Source organism: Mauremys mutica, chromosome 3 (genome assembly GCF_020497125.1).
Source record: "Mauremys mutica isolate MM-2020 ecotype Southern chromosome 3, ASM2049712v1, whole genome shotgun sequence".
Taxonomy (NCBI): Eukaryota; Metazoa; Chordata; order Testudines; family Geoemydidae; genus Mauremys; species Mauremys mutica.
In genome coordinates this window covers 67,134,274-67,157,778 of record NC_059074.1, presented here as the reverse complement: position 1 = coordinate 67,157,778, position 23,505 = coordinate 67,134,274, and the positions used below count along the sequence as shown (strand labels likewise).

The following is a 23,505-nucleotide window of genomic DNA, read 5'->3' as shown; positions in this document are numbered from 1 at the left end:
GGGGAAAGTATCATAGGAAACAGTAACTGCGGCTGAGTCCATGGAGCCAGCAGCAGGCCGACACCCGCTACCGGCTCGCAGGGCTGGCCGCGCGTGGTCCGAGGCTGCTGACGGGGGAATGATTAAGAAAGGGAAGCGGGTCGGTTTCCCCGGCTCCTCCCCCAGCCCCGTTTCCACCGGGCCACCTCCCAGACCCCCGCACACGCCACAACAGTATCCGGCACCGCGACGGCCTCGCTCCCGCTACTTCGCGCCATAGCGCAGAATTTGCCCCCCTGCGCCGGGCCCGTTGCCCAGGCGTCGCTACGATCGCCCCGCTTCTCACTACAGGGCCGGCCCGGCTGGCCAGGGGAGCAGGCCGCTTCTCCCGCGCTAACCGGCACCCCCCGCCCACGCAGCCATCTTGAGGGCAGCCCAGGCCTCGCCCCGACTGCCGCGGTGGGGCCGGGGCGTTCGCGGCGGCGGCGCGCAGCCAACGGGGCCCCGGGGCGGCAGGGCCCATCCACCCCTCGGGGTACACAAGGGCCGTGGCGTCTCGGCTCGACGCTCGTTATCGGAGCTTTGCCATCTGCCTCCAGCGCGGCTGGGTCCTAGCGCCCCGCCCCCATCACCATGGCGCCGGCGCTCCCAGCTTCACGCACGGTACGGACGCGACGCACGCTAGTACAATCACGTGGTGGTGGAATCACGTGACAAAGAGCGGAAGCGGCGCTACGACTCCCTCCTCCCCTCCCCACGCCGTGGGTTCGAGGGTCCCCGCGCTGGGTGCGCCGCGCCCCTCCCCCGCTGGCGGCGATGTGGTGGGGGTGGGCACGCGCGGCGGGCGAGAGGCTGAGGCAGCGCGCGCGGGGGCTGGAGGCGCTGCGGGAGACCTGCCGCCAGTACCCGCTGTTCTGCTGCATCCTGCTGGGACTCAGCGCGGCCACCCTCCTGCTGAACCGGTAACGGCCACCGCCTGGGCCCGCGTCCGTCTCGCTGGGTCCCTGCTGCCGCCCGCCCCCTTCCCAACTGCCGGCGGCGACCTCCGAGCGGCCGTTGCTGGGGATGACGCGGAAGGGTGTCGGGGGGGGGGAGCAGGGCCGACGCTCCCCTGTTTGTTGGCCGGGGCCCGTGGGGGCTGTTTGCCTGCAGCGGGGCCGCGAAGGGCGCTGGGGGCAGTTCTCCAGGCCCGGCCGGGGAGGGCGGGATGGGAACTGGCTTCCTCCGTCCCACGGGCTGCGCTGGCGGGAGCTCGCCCGGGAAGAGCGACGGGCGCCCCACCGAGGTAGCTGCGTGGCGCTGTCAGCCCGGCTGCTGTGGCCGGGGGCGGGGAGAGGCCGTGACTGCTCAGCCCTGCCCCGGTACCCGCGGTCAGGCGCAGCTGCCCTGACACAGCCCCGGCACGTTGGGAAGCAGGGAACGTGAGGGTTTAGTTCAAACGGTTTCCAGTTTTAGAGGAGAGGCGGCAAACAGCGTCTTCTTCCCTCCCAGGGGCGACGTGTTAGCGGCTAGCAATTCAAGGCAGAGTTTGTAGCGAGGGGCCAGACTGTGTGGGGAAGAGGGAGCCAGAAAGCGACACCCTCTGCCTTTACCCTTCCATGACCCCAGGCTTGCTTCACATCCCCATTTATACTCTCCTCAGCCAGGAGAGGGAACATCCTTCTTCTTGACCTATCCTGTGAATAAATAACTTTGGGTGTGTGTGTGTCAATATCAGTGTGTTGTTATAGTGCTCCCAGCGCGTGATTGCATAGTCTCACTCCGCTTTTTGGTCGGTCTCCTTTCTTACCCTAATCTCCAGAGTGTGTGCATTACAATCCTGAATAGCAACATGCCCATCCCCAAATTATTAAACATAAATTGTATATGGTATGAGGAAGAGTTATTTATAAAGTAACACGTATAGACTTAATAAAGTCCTGGTGCTGATTCTGTGCTGTACAAGGTAGGGCTTTGGAGCAGTGCTCCGGCTCCGCTCCAGCTCCAGGCAAAAGCCTGCAGCTCCACTGCTCCGGAGCTGCTCTGCACTCCAGCTCCGGGCTCCGCTCCAAAGCCCTGCAGGGCACACATGCTTACTTTTTTCCCTGAGGCATTTTCAGTATGAGATTCCCTGATAAAACTAGACCTACTGGGAGACTTAGGCCTTATCTACACTGCTACTTTACAGCACTGCAACTTTCTCACTCAGAAAAAATACCCCCTCCCCACCGCCCGAGCGCTGCAAATTTCAGCACTGTAAAGTGGCAGTGTAGACAGTACACCAGTGCTGGTGCCATGACTACACAGCCACATTAAAGTGCTGCCGTAGCTGCACTTTAATGTTGCTAGTGAAGATATGCCCTTAGAGGAGAATGCTAGTTTAGGTTTCTTAAAATTTAACAAAAAGTTCCTGGACAAAAAAAACATTTATCAGCTACATCGAGCACAGCTCTAGAAGAGGTCATTATGATACTGACTAAAAACTTATTTCAGCATCTATTACTATACTCACTACTTGTTTGAAAAAAAATGTAAACAATTCCCATAGAGCATCTAAGGTAGAGAGTGCTGTGTCCCTATAAAAAATTAGTATTTAGACTCACCATCTGTCATAGGAGGGTTAAAAATTCATATTTGAATGCTTAAAAGGTGCTATTAAGTAAATGTAAAATATTATATTAACTCATTGCCTTGTCAGTCAATATCAAAACAAGAAGAGATTAAGTGTTGTCTAGTCTGAACATAGATCTGCAGGCCAGTACCCACTTCAGAGGTGTTGTGGGGATTAGTTATATTTGTAATATGCTTTGAAATAATGTACTATATTAGTATTGCTGTTTTATTATTCCTGTCTGTGGATGAGTTCACCTTAGATTTACGTAACTGGCAGCTCCAGTCATTGAGATAAGACTCTGTTCATGAACACACAAAGCAGTGGTCCTCAAGCTTTTTGTATTGGTGATCTCTTTCACACAGCAAGCCTCTGAGTGCAACATCCCCCCCTCCCAGTGGCTGTCTGCGACCCCACCTGGGGCTGACAGCTGCAGCCCTGCCACCTAGGGGTTGACAGCTCACAACCTCCATGTAACCACTTCTTGACCTCCTGACCTGTTGTGACTCCCAGTTTGAGAACTCCTGAGATAGGTGTAATTTTTGATAGAGTAGTCACTAAAAGAAATACTTGTGTTTATATGTCATTCTGAAAAATTCTGCTGTAAACATACCATATGGTATTGTCTACCTTGTTATACAGTTTTTTTTTCTGTTTGTTTACAAGGTATCTTCACATTTTAATGATCTTCTGGTCATTTGTTGCTGGCGTTGTCACATTCTACTGCTCATTAGGACCAGATTCTCTCTTGCCAAATATTCTTTTTACAATAAAATATAAACCCAAGGTAAACTTAATTTTTTCTTTGTAGTGTTTGTTTAATTTTTCTCCATTTATTTTGTAGCAATATGTACAAACAGTAATTTTAGAAAATTTTATGCTCTGTTAATGTAACAGTGATGAATGCAGTTGATATTAACTTGTAACTTCCTTTAGTGTACAGTCTTCATATACAAATGAAGGCCCTAATCTTGCAAATATTTGGGTTGAACCCAATGGAACTATTTACATGTGTTAAGTAAGTGTGTTTGCAGGATTAGGGCTTTATTACTTAAGGGCTTGAAATATGCAGTCGTCAGTGTTGGCAATTCAACTGCTGCCTGTATAATGCTTTTAGAGTGTCTGTAGTAGTTGCATTCTTTTTTTAAATCCTAAACCTGCATGATAACGTGATGCTTGTAAAAGAGACGCATTTCCTTTGACAAAATGAATTCAGAATATATCTTACTGGCCATACTCAATCTCCTTTACATGAATTTGAAAGTTTCAAAGAAAGAAACGTCAATTCTAAATCACCTTTCTGTTGAATTTAGAATGTTTTGTGTTGATAGGTTAATTTTAATCTGTAAGTTATTTTCTTAAATTCAATTGCTTCCATTTGGTACTTTACTAACTTAATTATCTTTGTATTCACCCCACACACACCCCAAAAGAAAAAAGTAAAAATCAAGCAATCTGTGATATTTTGAGCAATTTAATTTTACTTTAATCACATACAGTAAAAACAAATTGGCTAATGCATAAGTGCATTGAGATAGAGGATTTTGAAAAACTGAGACTTTTTAAATACTTTCTCTTTCTTAGCAATTAGAACTGCAGGAGCTATTTCCCCAAGGTCACAGCTGTGCTGTATGTGGTAATGTCAAATGCAAAAGGCATAGGTAAGTTAAATATTTGGCATTTCTTATCATAACAGTTGTTACATTTTGTACTTTGGGGTGAGAGAACCTTCTATTAAATGTTGTATTATCTCTCTTGGTTTCTTACAGACCTGCATTGCTTCTGGAAAACTACCAGCCATGGTTGGATCTACAAGTGTCTTCCAAGGTTGATGCCTCTCTCTCAGAGGTAACTGTTATTTAATCATCAATTAATATTAATTATTTGACATGATTTCAGTGCATTGAAATCCAAAACAACTAACGTTTTGTCATTCAGATCCCTCCTTAAGACTCATCATCACTTTTGGACATCAGAAGTGAGTCCATCACAATTCTTTTAGGTATTAAAAATATGAAATCAAGGAGGAATAGAGAGATTATACTACTGCTGAATTTTGCACAGGTGCAACTGCTTCTGGAATATTGTGTCCCATTTTGGTGTCCACAATTCAAAAAAGATGTTGAAAAATTGGAGAATTCAGAGAAAAGCCATGAGAATGATTAAAGGACCGGAAAGCATGCATCATAATGAGACCCTGTGACGATGTGGTTCTGGCGGGACCCAACTGAGAGTGCCAAATCAGGACCAATTGCTCAAACAAGGCAGTCACAGCCCTAAGCTGGGGTTTTTCCACCTCTAAGGCAAACCAAACCAGCCGGACAAAAAGGACTTCGGTCTCACCCCACTGGCTTAACCACAAGTCACACGAGCAATTTCCTTAGACACTCCAGTTTCCCAGTATCACCACCAGTGCACTCGTCCTGGGGATGAATGGTTATGAAAACCAACACCCCAATAAAAGAAAAAGGTTCTCTCGATCCCAAAGGACCAAGCCCCAGACCCAGGTCAATATACACATCAGATCTTACCCACAAATCACGCTGTTGCCAATCCTTTAGAATCTAAAATCTAAAGGTTTATTTACAAAGGGAAAAAGGTAGAGATGAGAGGTAGAATTGGTTAAATGGAATCAATTACATACAGTAATGGCAAAGGTCTTAGTTCAGGCTTGCAGCAGTGATGGCATAAACTGCAGGTTCAAATCAAGTCTCTGGAGTACATCCCCCGCTGGGATGGGTCAGTCAGTCCTTTGTGCAGAGCTTCAGTTTGTAGCAAAGTCCCTCCAGAGGTAAGAAGCAGTATTGAAGACCAAAATGGAGATGAGGCATTAGCCTTATATAGACTTTTCCAGGTGTAAGAATCTCTTTGTCCTCGCTGTGGAAGATTACAGCAAAATGGAGTCTGCAGTCACATGGACAAGTCTCTGTATACTTTGCTGAGTCATAAGGCGTGTCTGCCTTTTCTCCATGGGTCAATTGTGTAGCTGATGGTCCTTAATGGGCCATCAAGCCAGCTAGGCAGGGCTAACACCAGCTTGTCTGGGATATTTCCCAGAAGCAGAGCATAATACAAAATTCAGACAGTACAGAGCCAATACTTATAACTTCAACTACAAAATGATACACAGACATACAGACAGCATAATCATAACCAGCAACCCAGAACCTGGTCTTAGACACCTTATATGACCCCCTTTACTTAAGATTTGGTGCCACTACAGGACCTTGGTTGCAACCCGTGTTCTATATGGTCCCCATTTATATCAATAACGTCACAGACCCTCAGGGAGCTCAGTTGGCTTATCTTGTCAGATAGTGTGTGACGTTCCCCTGGTGTTATCTGGACCGGTGATCTGCTAGGTGACCCTAATCCTCGACTTGGGGAGGCAGCCTTACCCTGCTCTGCTGTGAGAACCCCCACTCCCAGGCTGTTCACACACAGCCTCTATAGCATGTAAGCTGCTCACAGCTATGTGACTGAGCACTTTTGGCCAGTCACTGCTTGGATTGTGCAACCGAATGATGCTAGCCAACATCTCCGGTCCCAGACACAACCCTAGGAACCTCCGTCTTGCAGTGTCCAGTTATGTCCACTGCAAGCTTATATGAGTTCGTCAGTTTAACAAAGAAATTAATATGTACCAGGCTTGTTATCCCAAGGGGAGTCTTGGACACACTTCAAACCAAACGCACTGCTTCAGATAGAATAAGCAAACAAATTTATTAACTACAGAAGAGATTTTAAGTGATAAGTCAAAGCACAAGAAGTCAGATTTGGTCAAATGAAATAAAAACAAAATGCATTCTAAGCTGATCTTAACACTTTCAGTGCCCTTACAAACTTAGATGTTTCTCACCACAGGCTGGCTGGTTGCCCTTCAGCCAGGTTCTTCCCTTTTGATCAGCACTCAGTCGCTTGGTGGGGGTGTCTGGAGATGGAGGTGGAAGAGAGAGAGCATGGCAAACGTCTCTCCCTTTTATCATGTTCTTTCTTCCCTCTTAGCTTTGCCCCCCTCCCTTTAAGTCAAAGATGATTACCTCATCGCAGTGCCAAATTGACCAAGGGAAGGGGGTGATTCGCTTGAGAGTCCAACAGATCCTTTGTTGCCATCTAGGCCAGTGTCCTTTGTTCCTGTGAGGTTGGGCTGGGTTTGTCCCATACATGCCCTCATGATGCCCCTCTTCTCCTGGAGAGTTTTGCCTGGGCTTGTTTTAAGCCATGAGGACACATTTTCAGCCTCATAACTATATACATGAAATTACAACCTATAACATTACTATAACAACAATGCTTAGTGTATCATGAGCCTTCCGAAGACACCCGACATGACAAACTTTGCATTGGATACCATACAATCATATAAGGATGAACATGGGAGTGCAGGGTGTTCCCCCCGAGGTACAGAGTGTCACAAGGTGAAGATGTGACTTGATCACAGACTATAAGTACCCAGATGGGGAACAGAAATTTTATTATAAAAGGGTCTTCAATCCAACAGACAGAATATAATAAGAGCCAGTGGCTGGAAGCTGAAGCTAGAGAAATTGACTTGAAATAAGGCACAGATTTTTAAATGAGTGTAATTAACCACTGGAACAATTTACCAAGGGTTGTGGTGGATTCTCCATCACTGGTGTTTATAAAATCTAGATATGCTCTACTTCAAACAGGAGGAAATTCAGGGAAATCCTATGGCCTGTGTTGTACAGGAACGGGAAGTCAGACTACATGATCATAATAGTGTCTTGGGGCCTTATCTATGAAAATGAGTGCATACTAAAACTGAGGCTCCAAGGTAGGTCCAGGACTGTCATTACAATTCTACCAATACTAAATAATAAAATATTGTCCTTTGTTATCCATTGTTCTTTCCAGTGTACTGTTGTGCACTCTATTGTGACCTAAATTTAGATTAAGTTCTCTAAAACGGGGCCGTTTGTTTATGGGAAGGAGCCAGCATGTTTCTGGGTTTTTTAAAATAATACATAGTACCAATAATTAAGATGTGCCATGACTATCGCCTAGAGTTATTTCCTTCCTGAATGTGAGTGCATATTTAAAAAAATAAAATAGTGCACTTCCTTATGCAATAGCTGACTTTTTTACAGCATCTTGACAATGCACAATGAGTATCTTGAGAGCAGAATGAGTTGAAGAGCTCCAATTAGCAAACATTAGTACTTGTAGTTCAATTCCATCAAGAGATTAACATGTTTAGAACCTTTATTAAGAAGTACATCTCTTTGGAAATAAATGCAGTGAGAATATCCTGGAGGATGATGGAGTATGGTATTCAGAATTGCTGTTTGTATGGCAGTACTACAACCACGTGCCTTAGAGAATCATGAAACTGTATTAAAGCCCTGACTACTCCAGTTAAGTGTGAAAGAAGACATAATGGAGAAGACTTGGTGCTGGAGTGGGGCATGATTTTCCATGTTTCTATTGCAAACTCTGGGTTATAGAATGATGCTGCAACTCATGTAAATTGCATGAAATCTGCTGTCCCATTCATCTTGGACTGAGTTCAAGATGTGATATGTAATATAGTTTTAAATGTCACAAGTGCATAAAATGAATCTGACTGAAAAATTACTTACTTGAATTATCTACCAATAATATATTTACAGCGTAGGGTTGCTTAGCTCTTGATCAATGCACTTGTGAGACTTTGTGGCATAAACCATGCCAATGTGTTATTGTGAAAGAGCTGATCAGAGATGTCTGTAGCCAGCATCACAAAATAAAATGGTGTTCCTGGTTCAGAACTATCATTACAAATATATCATTAGTTCTTTGCTTTTTTTTTTGGTTCCATGTTGTTAAAGAAGAGACCTAAGGAATAATGTTTTGTTTTACTTGGGCAGGAGGGGGGGATGGTTCTTTCACCTGTCAGTCCAATTCATCCCTCCGTCAGTTTGATTGACAAACACTCTAAGCCATCATATTGTCTAGCATGGTCAGACTGGGCCCCTGAGGCAATGTAGAACACAGCAGCGGCATGGCTGGGTGTTCTCTATCACCTGTGATCAGTTGCTCTTCTCAGAGGCAAATATCATCTTGGCCATCTGATCACTGCTTTCTAATTCTCTCCTCCTATTGATTGCACATTAACTTTCCAAGGTCTCACTTTCTTTCAGTCGATCCTCAGGCTTACTCCTCTGACTTGCTATTGAATGCTTCATCCCTAGACCTATACTCTCATAGTTCCTCTTCCTGGCAGCCTTGGTCCCTTCTTTAAAGGCCCACAGAAAGCTTGTCCTACATAGAGCATTTGACTGTATGGCTTTCAGCTTTACAGTGTTTGCTTAGAAATACGTTCCTCCTCTTCTTTCCTCCAGGTGTCTTCCCCCTTCCTCTTTTTTTTAACATATTTTTCTCTAGCCAATGCATTTGGTTTCTCCATCTTTAATCTCTTGTCATTTTAGAGTTATAATGTACACGTTTAGTGAGGTTAGAAAAGATGTTTGTGTATTTTTTTCTTTCAGCTCTTCGAACAAGTATGTAGAATAAATAGATCCCTTATTTTGTAATGTGATTGTCTTTGTTCTACTCAGGTGCTTGAACTGGTGCTGGAAAATTTTGTTTATCCATGGTACAGGTATGAATTTTCCACAAATATTACTTTTTCTTCTAATAATGACCCTTCATTCAAAACAGTATAGTGGAAACAGTCCTTTACAAAATACATATTTAGTTTTTTGTGTTAAAAATAATAAAATAAATTTTTTTTTTTACTTTCGCATTTTAACAGTGTTATCACCTTACTTTGTTTTATATCTTATTAGTTAAGTAGAGTGGATCAATTTGTTCTAAATTTAAAATATTACAAAGATTTTTATGAAATTTGTATTGAAACTATAAAAACACTTTGTATCTTAGTGAGGCTTTCCTGGAAAGACACATTTTTGCTGCAACCATGATAAGAGGTTCAAAAACTGTAAGAATTTTAAAAATCCTCTTTTATGAGTTACGATTCTAAACCAGGGGTGGCCAACCTGTGGCTCCGGAGCCACATGTGGCTCTTCAAAAGTTAATATGCGGCTCCTTCTGTAGACACTGATTCCAGGGCTGGAACTACAGGCGCCAACTTCCCAATGTGCCAGGGTGTGTGTGCTCACTGTTCAATCCCTGGCACTGCCACAGGCCCTGCCCCCACTCCACCCCGTCCCCCGAGCCTGCCGTGCCCTCGCTCCTCCCTCCCCCGAGCCTCCTGCATGCCATGAAACAGTTGATTGGGAGAGAGGGAGTGGGAGGCGCTGATCAGTGGGGCTGTCGGTGGGTAGGAGGCGCTGGGAGCTGGGGAGCTGATGTGGGGCTGCTGACATATTACTGTGGCTCTTTGGTAACATACATTGGTAAATTCTGGCTCTTTCTCAGGCTCAGGTTGGCCACCCCTGTTCTAAACTATAACTATTCCTCTGATCCTGTATTTCATGTGGTGTCTTAATCTAAAAATAAACTCTTTTATCCTTTTAAAAAAAAAAAAAAAAGGAAAATACATTCAAGATATGAACTAAGGCTTTGACCCTGCAAAGGTTCTGCACATGCTTAATTTTAAGACTGTGGATAGTTCTGTTGAACTCAGATGAGACTATTCACATGCTTAAGTTTAAGCATGAGTGTGACTAAGTCTTTGCAAGACTGGGGCCTGTATGGGTTTCTTCTGTTTTTTTTTTTAATTAAAGGCATATTACTCTAAGCACTTTGAAGGAAAATAACTTAAATAAACCTCTACCCTGATATAACACTAATTCGGATATAATGTGGTAAAGCAGCACTCCGGGGGGGTGGGGCTGTGCGCTCTGGCGGATCAAAGCAAGTTCTATATAATGTGGTTTCACCTATAACATAAGATTTTTTGGCTCCCGAGGACAGCATTATATCGGGGTAGAGGTGTATTTCAATTCTTGGTGTATATTAATGCCATGATATAAGGTTATTTTAATTTCTAAAACAAATAAGACACTGGATTTCACCTAATTCAACTCTGAATTTGACTTTCCCCTTCTTAAAGGTGATGTTTGTTAAAAGAATCAGTCAACTACTCTCATCTTTTATTTTACGTTGTCTGTCTTACCCACTAGAAGTTCAGAATTTTTTTTACAGGCATTCTGTTTATCCAGTTTATTTTTAAATATGACTGAAGTCTACATGTCTCTATTTAGTTATGCCTTTGCTTTGGATGTATCAATATCAGTTTGAATATACTGAACAAAACTATACACTTCTCTGCAGGACAGCAGAGGGAGCCCGAACACTGTGTTGTACATCACCAAAATGGATACGCTTTGAGTGCTCATTAGCTGAGTAAACTTTAAAGTATATGAAATCCTGAGGACATTTTGCGGACCTCCTTTTAAATAAAATTTTAGGAGGCTGTCTTTAATATTTTATAATTTAAAATTGGTGGAGAATCTATGGGCACTGTATCTTTTACATTACTTCAGACTGACAGAGAGAACTTAGATTCAAGATATTACATTTAAGAATCACAAGGTCCAAAAAAGTTCTTACGTGTTTGTATTGTGCTTAGCACAGTGGGGTCCTGGTCATAATTGGGTCCTCTGGACACCTTAGCATATTGATAATAAAAAGCAGTGAACTAGCACTTCGAGGTGGGGAAATTTTCTGAAGTTATGGCTTATTGCCTGAAGTCTTGGGGCAATATACAAAATTGGAGAATTATTTTTACTTAAGGACAAATCATCTTAGTATGTTTGACTGTCATTAGGGCAGAATTGTCTAATGTTCTAGGATTTTTTTCTCTTCCTGTTTCACTCTTCCATCCCATCTCTCTGTTTGCGTCTTTGGGGAAATCTATTTCTCCCAAACAGGAAAATGAGGCCCTCAGCAGACACCGGTTTGTAGGAAGGGGCAGATTTCAATGATGGGACAGGTGTGGGATCTCTTTCTTTCCCAGACTAGAGCAGCTGGGCAAGAATTTAGGGTGGGAGAGGACTCTGGGATGACATCTTCCTGTCAGGGAAAGGAGCACAGACTTCCTTAACACCAGATAGGCCCTTTTAGGCAGGAAAAATGGGAACTGGGCACAAGAGGATTTTTTCCTTGGCCCCACCAGCTGATGCCACCTTCTACCATCATGCATATTTTGCATATTAGAGCTCTAACATGCTGTTGCCTACTTGTGGGGGCAATAGGATGAGCTACTTTTGGTCAATTTTTAACAAATGAAAATTAAAAACCCCCCGCTGTATTGTAGGTAACATGAATATTGTATTCTAATTAGAGCTAGTCAAAAACTTTCTGATGGGAAAACTGTTTTGTCAGAAAATGCTGATTCCACACAATCAAAATGTTTTCTCGGAATGTACCAATTTCATCTAATTTTTTGCAGGAAATTATCAGAACTATACTATAATATATAATAGTAGAAACATTTTGATAATTTTGTCAAAACAAAACACTTTGAAATTTCAGACTTTCTCATTGGATAGAAATGCAAAATTTCAACCAGCACTACTGATAATATTGAACACTTACTGCATTTTCGTTCATAAAGCTTTGCAAACATTAATTTAGGCTCACTCCGTCCCACCTAACGGGGTAACTATCTTTTTAAACACACGGGGAAAGTGAATTAGAGGTTATTTTCTCAAAGTCATGCAGTTAGTCAATATTAGAACAGGAATTAGAACATAATTCCTGGCTGTTAGCCTTATGCATTGACCATGCCTCTCAAGTCACAGCTAATTAGAAGTGCAAATATATCTACTATATTTAGGTGTCCACATGTTTTTATGCTTGAATAGAGGACCAATCACCAGCTGGCCCTGCCCAGTTTTTGTGCTTTCTTTTAAGCTAGAGATAATTCTTATGCTTTCAAGTGCCACCTTTTAATGTTTTTATTCTTTCTTTTATAAATGTCAAATGTGACATGGATGGGTTAAAGTTCAAACTAAATATTTTCCTTGGTTTACTCATCATGATTTGTTTTAAAACTTTGCAGGGATGTAACTGATGATGAGTCCTTCGTAGATGAGCTGAGAGTAACATTGAGGTTTTTTGCATCTGTATTAATTCGCAGAATTCACAAGGTAAAAATGGCTTGAAGAGAGAACATGATTTTATATGTAAGAAGTGGTATCTAATGCCAAAGTAAATCTAATTTCTTTAATTGTTACCAAAAGAAACATACTGTATTTTCTATATAGAATTACATTTGACAGTTGCTTCCTTCCTCTGAAACTTATCTCCCATGGTACTCTTGGCCACAGCCCAATCCTATAGAATCCTTGCAAATGAAAGTGTTTGTTCCCGCTGTTTTAGTAATGCTTTGTGTTGGCACAAGACTATCTTCTGTGTTGCATTGGCTGTTTCTAAGGTGATTCATTTTAAGGGAGTAGAGAGAATTACTAGATATTGGGGAGCTGTAGTCCCTGTGGCTACCACCTGGTTCTCCATCTGTGCTTAAGTTCTTTAAAGATATTTTTATACTTGTTAAGAGGATAACTGCTTCAAATAGCTCACTCTAAGAATCCCAGTAGGTGTGACTAGTGTGGAGAAGGGACTATGCTAACTTGGAGTCATGATATGTTATAAGTGTTAAGTAAAATTGAACGATGGGGTTATGTTGCCGAACAAAGACCAATGAGCACATACTGTATATTGGTGGGTGCACAGAAACACAGAGGCTTGGATTTCTGTATGGAAGCTCCACCTGAACTGCCCATTCAGAACTTTTTTATTATTATTAATTTGAATGATCATCAGTTGGCTTCTGAGGAGAGGGAGCAGGATCACAGAGCAGGTGGGAGAGCTGGTCTGCAATCAGGACGTATTGCCAGGCTTTTGTAAGATCAGGTTTTCCTTGTGGGAATAAGAAGTGGAGGTATTACCAGATACGATTTTTTTTTTTTGTATTTAACCACCGTAAATGTTAGTGGATTTAAAAAAAAAACACTGATTTTTGGAGTTGGAATACATTAGTGGAGTTTTGAAGAGATCTGAAGGGCTCTTGAAACAGAAATATAAAAAACATCCGGCATTTCCCAATGTTCACAGGCAAGTGTGCTGAGAGGAAGATTATAGGGGTAAAAGTGCTGTACTGATGACTCAGACACCAGTTTTGAACAAGATGTTTGTCCAGGAAGGGGCATGTTGTGGCAACTTGTATGTGAATTTAGTTCCTGTGAAAAGTTTGGACTGACCACCCTGTGTCCTTTAAATAGGTACAGTATGTGCAATGGAAACTTCCTGATGCTCTCTGGTAATGTTCCTCAAGTGCCTTTTGCCAGAACTACCACTAAGTACCTCTAATTGTTGTATGCAGAATAGGAGTTAGAAGCTAGCTCCATTTCCATGCCCATTCAATGCTGGCCCCTCTGCTAACACAGCTACCCAAGGGTGTTATTCCACCTCAGTAACAACTATTAATACATTTTATTTCCTGAGCTACAAGATATACACACATGCTACGTAGCTGATGAACAACCTGACTCAGTCCTAGCTGAATATCAGATCTGGATGTCTTGCTTGTTAACATGCTTATGGTACTGCAGATGGTTTAAAAGTTAAGGTGGGGAAAGACAATCAGCAAATGCTCTTTGTATTGTAAGCATAAAGGTTTATAAATGAAGCAGATGTGTCAAAATGGAAATGTAGCATAAGTCTTAATTTTTTTAGAATTTTAATTCATGTAACTTGAGCCATACTTGAGTTATTAGTTGATTTGATCTATTGCTATCATACATGAAAAGATAAAATATGATCGTGATAATACCTTATACAGGTACCTGAAGGAGGTTACATGTGAACTGAAATAATCTAGCATATAACCTCTTTTAAACATGTCCTGTGTGAATTGGAATAATGATCATCCAAATTCCCCCACCTTTCTTGTCAGGAACAAAATATTTATACTATTTTCAGTCAGGCTTGGCTGAGAGCAAAAATATATTTGATCTTTTGTGGTGTGTAAGCTGTGTAAGTGTTAGATGCTGTGTGGAGAATTGCAGAAGCTTAGTGTATGTCTACACTAGCACTTTTGTCCATAAAACTTTTGTCAGTTGGGGTGTGAAAAAAACACCCCCACCCCCTCCAACCAACATAAGTTTCACTGATAGAAGCGCTGGTGTGGACAGCGCTATGTCGGCAAGAGACACTCTCTCGCTGACATAGCTATTGCCACTTGTTGGGATGGTTTAATTATGCCAACCGGAGAGCTCTCTCCTGTTGGCAAAGAGTGGTTAGACAGGAGATCTTACAGTGGTGCAGCTGCAACGGTACAGCTGTGCCGCAGTAAGGTCTCTAGTGTAGACATAGCCTTAGTAGGTACCAGAGTTTAATCAAAACACATTCCCCTTTATACACTTTTAGTTTATACATTTTGTATTAAGATTGTATCTGATGTAATATCATTAAACTTATTTTCTGTGTTTATTGTGCAGAGTTTTGCAAATATCTATAAATAACACAAATTTAGACGACATTATGATAGATTGAGCCGTATGAATTATGCCTGGGAGATAAGGTTTGTGTACATGAGTGAGATGACAGAATACTAGGTCTTGGAGCTCACAAAAGTGTAATTCAGAGTGACAAGGTGAGTGAGGTAATGTTTTATTGTACCAACTTCTGTTGGTGAGAGAGACATGCTTTTGAGCCACACACAGCTCTTCTTCAGGTCTGGGAAAAGTACTCACAGCATCACAGCAAAATGAAAGATGGAACAGATTGTTTAGTTAGCACATATTGTAAGGGACCATTCAAGGTAGAATGGCCTGTTAAAAAATCTCTGCAGTCATAGGACAAAAAGAGCCATATAGTCTCTGAAATCTAACCACCAGATACTGATCAAACCAGTAGTAAAAGAGACACCACTGTAGTCCTCACCTGTGATGACAAAGTTAACGAGGCCAACCGACAGCACTCTGACACCACCTACTATAAAGAACTCATAGACAACCCCAAACCACAATTTATCCAGGAATTTAAGGATAATATCCAATCCTTCCTCAAACAACTCAGAGAAACTCCTCCCCCATGAAACCTCCCCAGTGCCCTTCTACGTGCTTCCCAAGATACACAAACAAGGGATCCCAGGCAGACCCGTCATATAGGACCACGGCACTCTTACTGAAAGTATATCAAGACTCTTAGAAACTATCCTCAAACCACACAAAGGGCCAGCTTTCTCCAGGACACAACTGATTTTTCTCCATAAACTCTGCAATATTAACAACCTTCCTCAGAACACCATCCTCACCACTGTGGATGTAATTTCTTATACACCAACATCCCTCACAATGACGCATAGCTGCCTGCCTCAAATACTTTCCAAACAATGGACAACCCTCAGATATTCACCCCAAACACATCACCAAATTCATCCATTTCATCCTCGCCCATAACAGTTTTACGTTCAGCAACAAACATTTTGTCAAAACCACGTGAACAGCCATGAGTACTAGGGTGGCTCCACAATATGCCAGACTCATCATGGGCCAACTTGAAGAAGAATTTCTGGACAAATACCTGAGGTATGTTGATGATATTTTCATCCTCTGGACAGACAGCTTAAACTCACTCATAGATCTCCACCACAACTTCAGCAAGCACCACCTGTCCATTGAAGGTTCTCTGGAACACTCCCACAATTTTCTGAACATAACAATCAGTTTCAGCAATAGAACCCTACAGACAACCATATCCAAGAAACTCCCCATGGGTCACCATACCTACCTCCATAGATCTAATAAACAGTTTTCTTGCTGTTTAGGATGGTTATCTACAGCCAGGTACTCAGAGACCACAGAATATGCTCCAAGGAGAAAGTCCAGGTTATACACTTTAACACAGTTAAAACTGCCTACACCAAATGAGGACACTCCACCAGAGAAGTAGACTGCATCATAGAATAGGCCACTGAAATACCGAAAGAGAACCTGCTTCAATACAGAAATAAACCCCGCTCTGACATTTCACCGCTAGCCGTCAGTGCCATCCCACATTGGAACCCATACAGGGTACCATCAAACTACAACAACCCATCCTCAATGGGGACCCTGTCCTGAAAGAAATTTTTCCTGAACCCCCTCTATTGGCCTTCAAACCACCCCCCAACTTCTCCAAGCTAATCAACAAAAGCGAGCTCCGCACAGACCAGGACACACCAACTCAACGTGGCACCAGACCCTGCCACAACATTGGATGTGAAACCTACAGACATATCTCCTCTGCTACAGTGATCAACATCCCCCACAACACACCTTTCAGGATCCAGGCCTATCACAACATGTGGTGTACCTCATCCAGTGTACTAAATGCCCTAATAACTATGTGAGTGAAACCAGATACAGTAATCACTATTCTTTTGAATTAACTTACTCAGGAAAATGATAAAGGACAAAAACACCCTCTCACCTGTGGGTGAACGCTTTTCACAAAGCAATCACTCAATATCTGACCTCTGTCTTCATCCTCAAAGGAAACCTGCAGAATAGTTTCAAAAGATGAGCCTGGGAGCTTAAATTCATTATTATGCTAGACACTAAAAATCATGGACTAAACAGAGACACTGGATTTATGGTTTATTACAACTGTCTGCAACCCACTAGCCTGTTCTTTGTCCTATGACTGTAGAGGTGTTAATGGGACACTCTATCTGGAATGGTCCGTTACAATATATGTTAACTACTTATGCTAAACAATTTGTTTCACCTTGCATTTTGCTGTGATGCTGGGAGTACCTTTCCCAGACCTGAAGAAGAGCTCTGTGTGGCTTGAGAGTTTGTCTCTCTCACCAACAGTTGGTCCAATAAAACATATTACCTCATCCACCTTCTCTCTCTAATCTCCTGGGAGTGACAGGGCTACAACTTCACTGTATGTAATTCAGAGTGTGAGAATTTACATATATGGAAGCGGACAGACTGGAGTGGTGGTTTTGTGATGTGTAGATCACTGAATGTACTGGGTTTAGAAACTGAGTTGGTAAGCAACTTATAAAGAAAATTGTCAAATTCCTTCCTGTAGCAATCTACTTTGAATGCCTCAAAAGCCAGGTGAAAATGATCAATGACATAGAACTCATTTTCTTCTCGGAAGGTTTCAGGTGTGCTGTAATGCTTCTTGTAGACTTATTTTGTGGGGAAGGAGAGAGAATTCAATACATTGTGAAAGGCAGAAGATTTACATTGCTTTTCTAAGGCCTTGTCTACACTACACTGTTATATCAACAAAACAGTGGAGGTGTACATACTAAAATGCTCCTCCTGCCGATGTAACTCCCCTGCTATGCCAACATAATAAAACCACCTTGAGAAGCAGCATAGAGCTTTTTGTGATGTAGCGTCAGTGTAGACACCTCACTTGGTTATGTCGCCCTAATTGGCCTCCAGGAGGTGTCCCACAATGCCCATCATGAGCGCTCTGGTCAGCAGTTTGGACTCTGCTGCCCTGAAGTTACATAGGTATGTGCCCCTCCCTGTTTAAAGGCTTGGGAATTTTTGAAATTCCTCTTCCTGTTTGCTCGGTACATTTGACACAGTATCTTCCCAGCTGACCACGTTGGCTTTACCCAGCAGATGTGCTCCTGCATGGAGCACACTGGAGCTGTTTGATCTGCTGAATATATATAGAGAGGAGGCCATGCAGTCACAGCTTCACACTAGCTGTAGGAATTTCTGTACCTATGGGCTGATTGCTAGAGGCATGCAAGGGAAGGGGCACGAGAGGAACGCTCAGCAGTGTTGTGCTAAAATCAAGGCGCTGAGGCAGGCGTACCAGAAGGCAAGGGAGGCCAACTGTCGCTCTGGTGAGGTGCCGAAGACACACTGCTTCTATAAGAAGCTGCACACCATCCTCAGCAGTGACCCCACCTTCACCACCAAGAGCCCCGTGGATACTTAACGGGAACTGGAGGCAGCAGCCAGTGGACTCAACCCTGATGAGGAAGTGGTGGACGAGGAGGTGGAGCTGGAGGATGATGTGGAGCCCACGGCAGGGTCATCTGGTGGCGTGGCGAGTCAGGACCTCTTTTCCACTCCAGAGGGGTCTAGCCAGTCCCAGCACTCTGGCTCTGGAGTGCAGGAGGCAGGAGAGGGGAGCTTTGGTAAGCGTGCATTTTGCTTTGATATTGCACAGTGAGAGGAGATTGAGCTCTCATGTACTTTGTTATATGGTAGAAGAGGGATAAGGGACAGAAATTAATAACAGCCTGTCCATCTATGCAGTGAAGCCATGGCGGAAAATTTTGTTAATGTACCCAGGGTTGTCTGAGGAATCCTCGATAGTGCTCTCTAGGAAACTTTCCTGTAGGTATTCTGCAATCCTCTGCTGAAGGTTCCTTGGGAGAGCTGCCTTGTTTCTGCCCCCACTGTAAGAAACTTTGCCGTGCCACCCAGCAATTATTTCTGCAGGGACTAAAGTGGCACACAGGCGAGCAGTATACAGAGCCAGTCTGAAGCCACACACATGCAGGAGATGCTCCCTTACATATTAGATTGCCCTTAGGAGTGAGATATCGGGTTTGATTACCCTAGCCCAGTGGTTCCCAAACCTGTTCCGCTGCTTGTGCACGGAAAGCCCCTGGCGGGCCGGGCCGGTTTGTTTACCTGCTGCGTCCGCAGGTTCGGCCGATTGTGGCTCCCACTGGCTGCAGTTCGCTGCTCCAGGCCAATGGGAGCTGCTGGAAGCGGCGCAGGCTGAGGGACATACTAGCCACTGCTTCCAGCAGCCCTCATTGGCCTGGAGCAGTGAACCGCAGCCAGTGGGAGCTGCGATCGGCCGAACCTGAGGACGCAGCAGGTAAACAAACCAGCCCGGCCCGCCAGGGGCTTTCCCTGCACAAGCGGCGGAACAAGTTTGGGAACCACTTTCCCAGCCTGTGGAAAAGGATACCAGTATTCAGAATAGGCTCCCTAGCCACTTAAAGTAACCCCCTTCCCAAACCACCGTTTGTCCCTTCCTCTTTGCCAATTTCCCTCTTCCCCGCGAACTAACCATAATTGGGACTTGCAGAGACCTGTGTGCTAGCCGAGGGACAGTGAGAAAGAGATGTAATTTTTGTGATTCATAGCTGTGAGTGCACCCACTCACTGTCTCTTTTCATTGTTTCTTTGCTTTCTGCAGATGTGCCCTTGAGAACACTCCTCTATACCGGCAGAGCATCTCCATCAGATAAGGCACTGACCCAAAAGGAGTATATGTTTCTCCAGGCGCTGCAGTCAACAGTTGCAGCATGGAGTGAAACAAGAGCGTGGAGAGAGAGAGACTGAAAGACTGAGGCTGGATTGCCAGGAAAGGACACAGGGGCAGGAGCGGATGATAAAGCGCCTCAGTGATCCATGAGTGCCTGCAAGACCATGGAGAAGTGTCCCTTTTGGTTGATGTACAAGATGGTTAGGGGCCAAAATTGGGATATGTGTTCCATCTGTTGCCCTGCTGCAGTTAGGGAATCCCATTGCCTCAAAGCAATCAGTTATTTCCTGGACATTACTGAGAGTTTCAGTCCTTTGTAGCAGGAGGCGATTAATGGCCAGGTACACTTGCATCACTGCAGCCCCCATGGTGGACTTTCTAACACCAAACTGATTCGCGACTGACTGGTAGCAGACTGTTGTTGCCAGCTTCCTCACAGCAATCACTCGCTTTTCCACTGTGAGGGCAGCTCTCATTCTGGTGTCCTTGCACTGCAGTGCTGGGGCAAGCACCGCACAGTTCCAGGAAGGTGACTTTGCACATCTGAAAGTCTACAGCCACTGCTCCTCATCCCATACATGCATCATGAAAGTCTACAGCCACCACTCAGTGCTTGTTTCCCGAGTCTAGTGCTGATGGTCCACCATGGCAAGCTGGTCCATGAATGTCAGCAGCAATCATGAATGATTAATTTACATGGCAGACATCAGGGTGGGCATCTGTTTCTCAGCTTATGAAATACTGCAGGACCAGCCACATTGTGTTCATAATGCTCATCACAATGGTCAACAGCTCAGGATCCATGCTGTCAGGCAGAGATGGAGGTCTATTGAAAAACGGCACGAAACAAAGAAGGAAGCCCATGGAATGATGGGATAGAAAGACCTGCATCATGGGGCAGCGAACACATTCCAGTGCTGCACTGTGATCTGTTCGCAGAGCTTCCAGCAGCCGAGGGTGACAGAGGGTAATGAGTTGTACAGTGGGATAGCTACCCACAATTCAACACTTTCTCTGTCGATGCAAGAGCAACAACTGTAGACATGCTCAGCCGACACAAGGACCATTGTGTGGGCATGTTCCACCGATGTTGTTAAAGCGATTTATGATCATTGACAAAACTTAAGTCGACTTAACTCTGTAGTGTAGACATGCCCTCAGTCACTTTGAAGTGCTGTGCCTTAGCTGATAAGACTTTGCTTGTTTTTAATTGCTTGGAATAAATATTTCTAAATCTCAGATTAAATGTATTTAAACACAAGTTAAAATGGGTGGAGACAAGACAATAAGGACAAATCCCACCCATTACATTTTTTAAATTTTTATTTAGCTTAGATTTTGTAGTGTAAAATCGTCTTGGTTTGAAATGTCAGCAGAAAGGTAGCGCTCACATTTTTTTCCCCTTTATTGGCTCTCCTAAATGCTCTTTTTGTGCATGAGGAGGGCTGGACTCGGCACTCTGGAACTCTGTGGCTGGTTGGCTTGAGGAACTTGCATGAGTGACACAGGATACCCTCTGCCTGTGGACTGAATATGGCCTTCACTTTGCTCCTGGTCCTTGTTGGTCTTAATGCTCAGGAGCCAAAGCTGGAGAGTGCGTATTGCCTTGATAGTGGTCAGAACAGCCCTTGTGGAATAGAACTTGAGGTTTCATTTAAATTGATTCTGAAATGATTGAGTTAAGATTTATTATTACTGCAGATGTACACTTCAACAGATTTCCATTTTGATAGTAAATATACTAAAGATGTTTAGGACTTTTGTTGGATACTCTAAGGGTATGTCTTCACTACTGGCTGGCTCCGTGGGCAGCGATCAATGCAGTGGGGATCGATTTATTGCATCCAGTCCAGACGTGATAAATCGATCCCTGAGCACTCTCCCGTCAACTCCTGTACTCCAGCTCTGCGAGAGGTGCAGGCAGAGTGGATGGGGGAGCGGCAGCAGTTGACTCACTGTAGTGAACACACCACAGTAAGTCGATCTAAGTATGTCGACTTCAGCTACGTTATTCACGTAGCTGAAGTTGTGCAACGTAGATCGATCTCCCCTACCCCAGTGTAGACCAGGCCTAAATGCAGTAGAACCCCAAATTTATAAACAGCAATCATAATGAACAACCAGTTATATGAAACATTTTTATCCCCCAAATAAAAATCAATGATTTATTTCACTAGTTACTACAGGACACTACAGCACAGTATGTACATACAGTACTATATAACAAGACTTGGAAGGATTAGATTTTTATCGATAAATGTTGGTAAATATTGATTTCACCATATACAAACTGCCAAAAAAATATTTCCATCGATAATAGTAGAAAATTGCAGATGGGTAAAGTAAGGAAAATGGGCCTTGAAAACTTATTAAAGTTTTTATTTAAGGATATTTACTTCGTATATTTTGACATGTGATGTTGACAATTCATGGTTTTTTAACAGAGAAAACGCTTTAACTAATTGAATCTCAACATCTGCTGTGGTTAAATAATTATCTGATCTTTCCCCATTGTCTGAACACCTCCTGTAAGTTCCTGCAACTGTGAAAATTTAAATAGATAAAAATAAAAATGCTCAAAATTGAACTTTGATATTGAAATTATAAAAAATTTGATTTCTGCCAAGCCTATGTATGAGCGTAATATGCACACTGCATAAATTTTTTACCATTTATGTACATTATCATTGAACGAGTAATTAACTTATGCACCTTATCTACTATAACTAAATTTGAAAAGCTCAATATTTTGCTTTTTTTAATGTTATGAACTTCTTATTCCCCAAATGGTGCATAAAATAGGGATTCTACTGTATTAATTGGTAATTGTAAGTACCTTGCTTAACCATGAAAATGAGCATGTCAATTACTGTGGTTACATTTGCTAAAAACAAATCTTATTTTTTGAATTGATGGGTATTTTAATTTTACTAATAAATTGCATTACCATACCTTTCATAGTAATCTATTTTAATAACTTAGGGAGAATTGGTTTTTTCTTAACTTAAAATTTATTATTTTAGGTGGATATTCCATCTGTTATAACAAAGAAAATGCTAAAGGCAGCAATGAAACATATAGAAGTCATAGCTAAAGCCAGGCAGAAAGGTATTGTGAAACATTTGTATGTACCTTAATGTTTTGTACATTTAAAATGGTTTGTAAGTTTAAAATGCTAAGCCTAAAACTTTTGATGCTTCACATTTGCCAGTACTTTGGCTAATCTGTTCATTCTCAAATCTGTTGTTGCCTTCACTTTTTAAAAAAATCCATCCCCCCCTTCTGCTGTGGTGCTTATCTGGGGATGGAGGGCCAAACATTGACAAGGGCTGAACGCAGACAGTTTTTGTTTGATTTATGACTGTCAACATGTAGACAGTTAATTTAGAAATCTGATCTCTTGCCTGGAGTGTGGAGCAGGAATGTGTTTTCTGTCCAGTTCAGAGCAAAATTTAGATATTTTTCTTAAGACATTCCTGGTGAATTCCAGGTAAGCAACAATAAATGAAAGGATGCATGTGTATGTGAATATATTATTTAACTGAACCAAACTGTTCTATAACTTACTAACTAAACTAAAACTAAATTATAATTAAATAACTGCAAACAGTGCTAATTTTATAACTAGTGTGAAGTCACAGCCATAATTTATTAAATGTAACCAATCCAAGTATGTAACTTACAATGCACTGGCATCCTTAACTTTGCCCTGTGAGTGTATGCATTGAAATACAGTCTGTACTTAGTCACATTTTCTGCCGGACTTCAGG

The 23,505-nt window shown here is 42.9% G+C and overlaps 1 protein-coding gene across 2 annotated transcripts in view; it reads left to right on the top strand.

The window, feature by feature from the left end:
• The first annotated feature begins 718 nt into the window (after positions 1–718).
• The window catches only part of SNX14 (sorting nexin 14), a 75,982-nt gene continuing 53,195 nt past the window's right edge, over positions 719–23,505 (top strand). The window contains exons 1-7 of one of the 2 annotated variants that reach the window (XM_045010757.1): positions 719–941; positions 3,236–3,356; positions 4,154–4,230; positions 4,339–4,417; positions 9,130–9,173; positions 12,543–12,630; positions 22,759–22,843. In XM_045010757.1, the coding sequence (XP_044866692.1) occupies positions 796–941; positions 3,236–3,356; positions 4,154–4,230; positions 4,339–4,417; positions 9,130–9,173; positions 12,543–12,630; positions 22,759–22,843 (640 nt within the window). In that variant the 5' untranslated portion in view covers positions 719–795. The remainder of the gene's footprint in view (positions 942–3,235; positions 3,357–4,153; positions 4,231–4,338; positions 4,418–9,129; positions 9,174–12,542; positions 12,631–22,758; positions 22,844–23,505) is intronic. The other variant, XM_045010758.1, reaches the window with a different exon arrangement.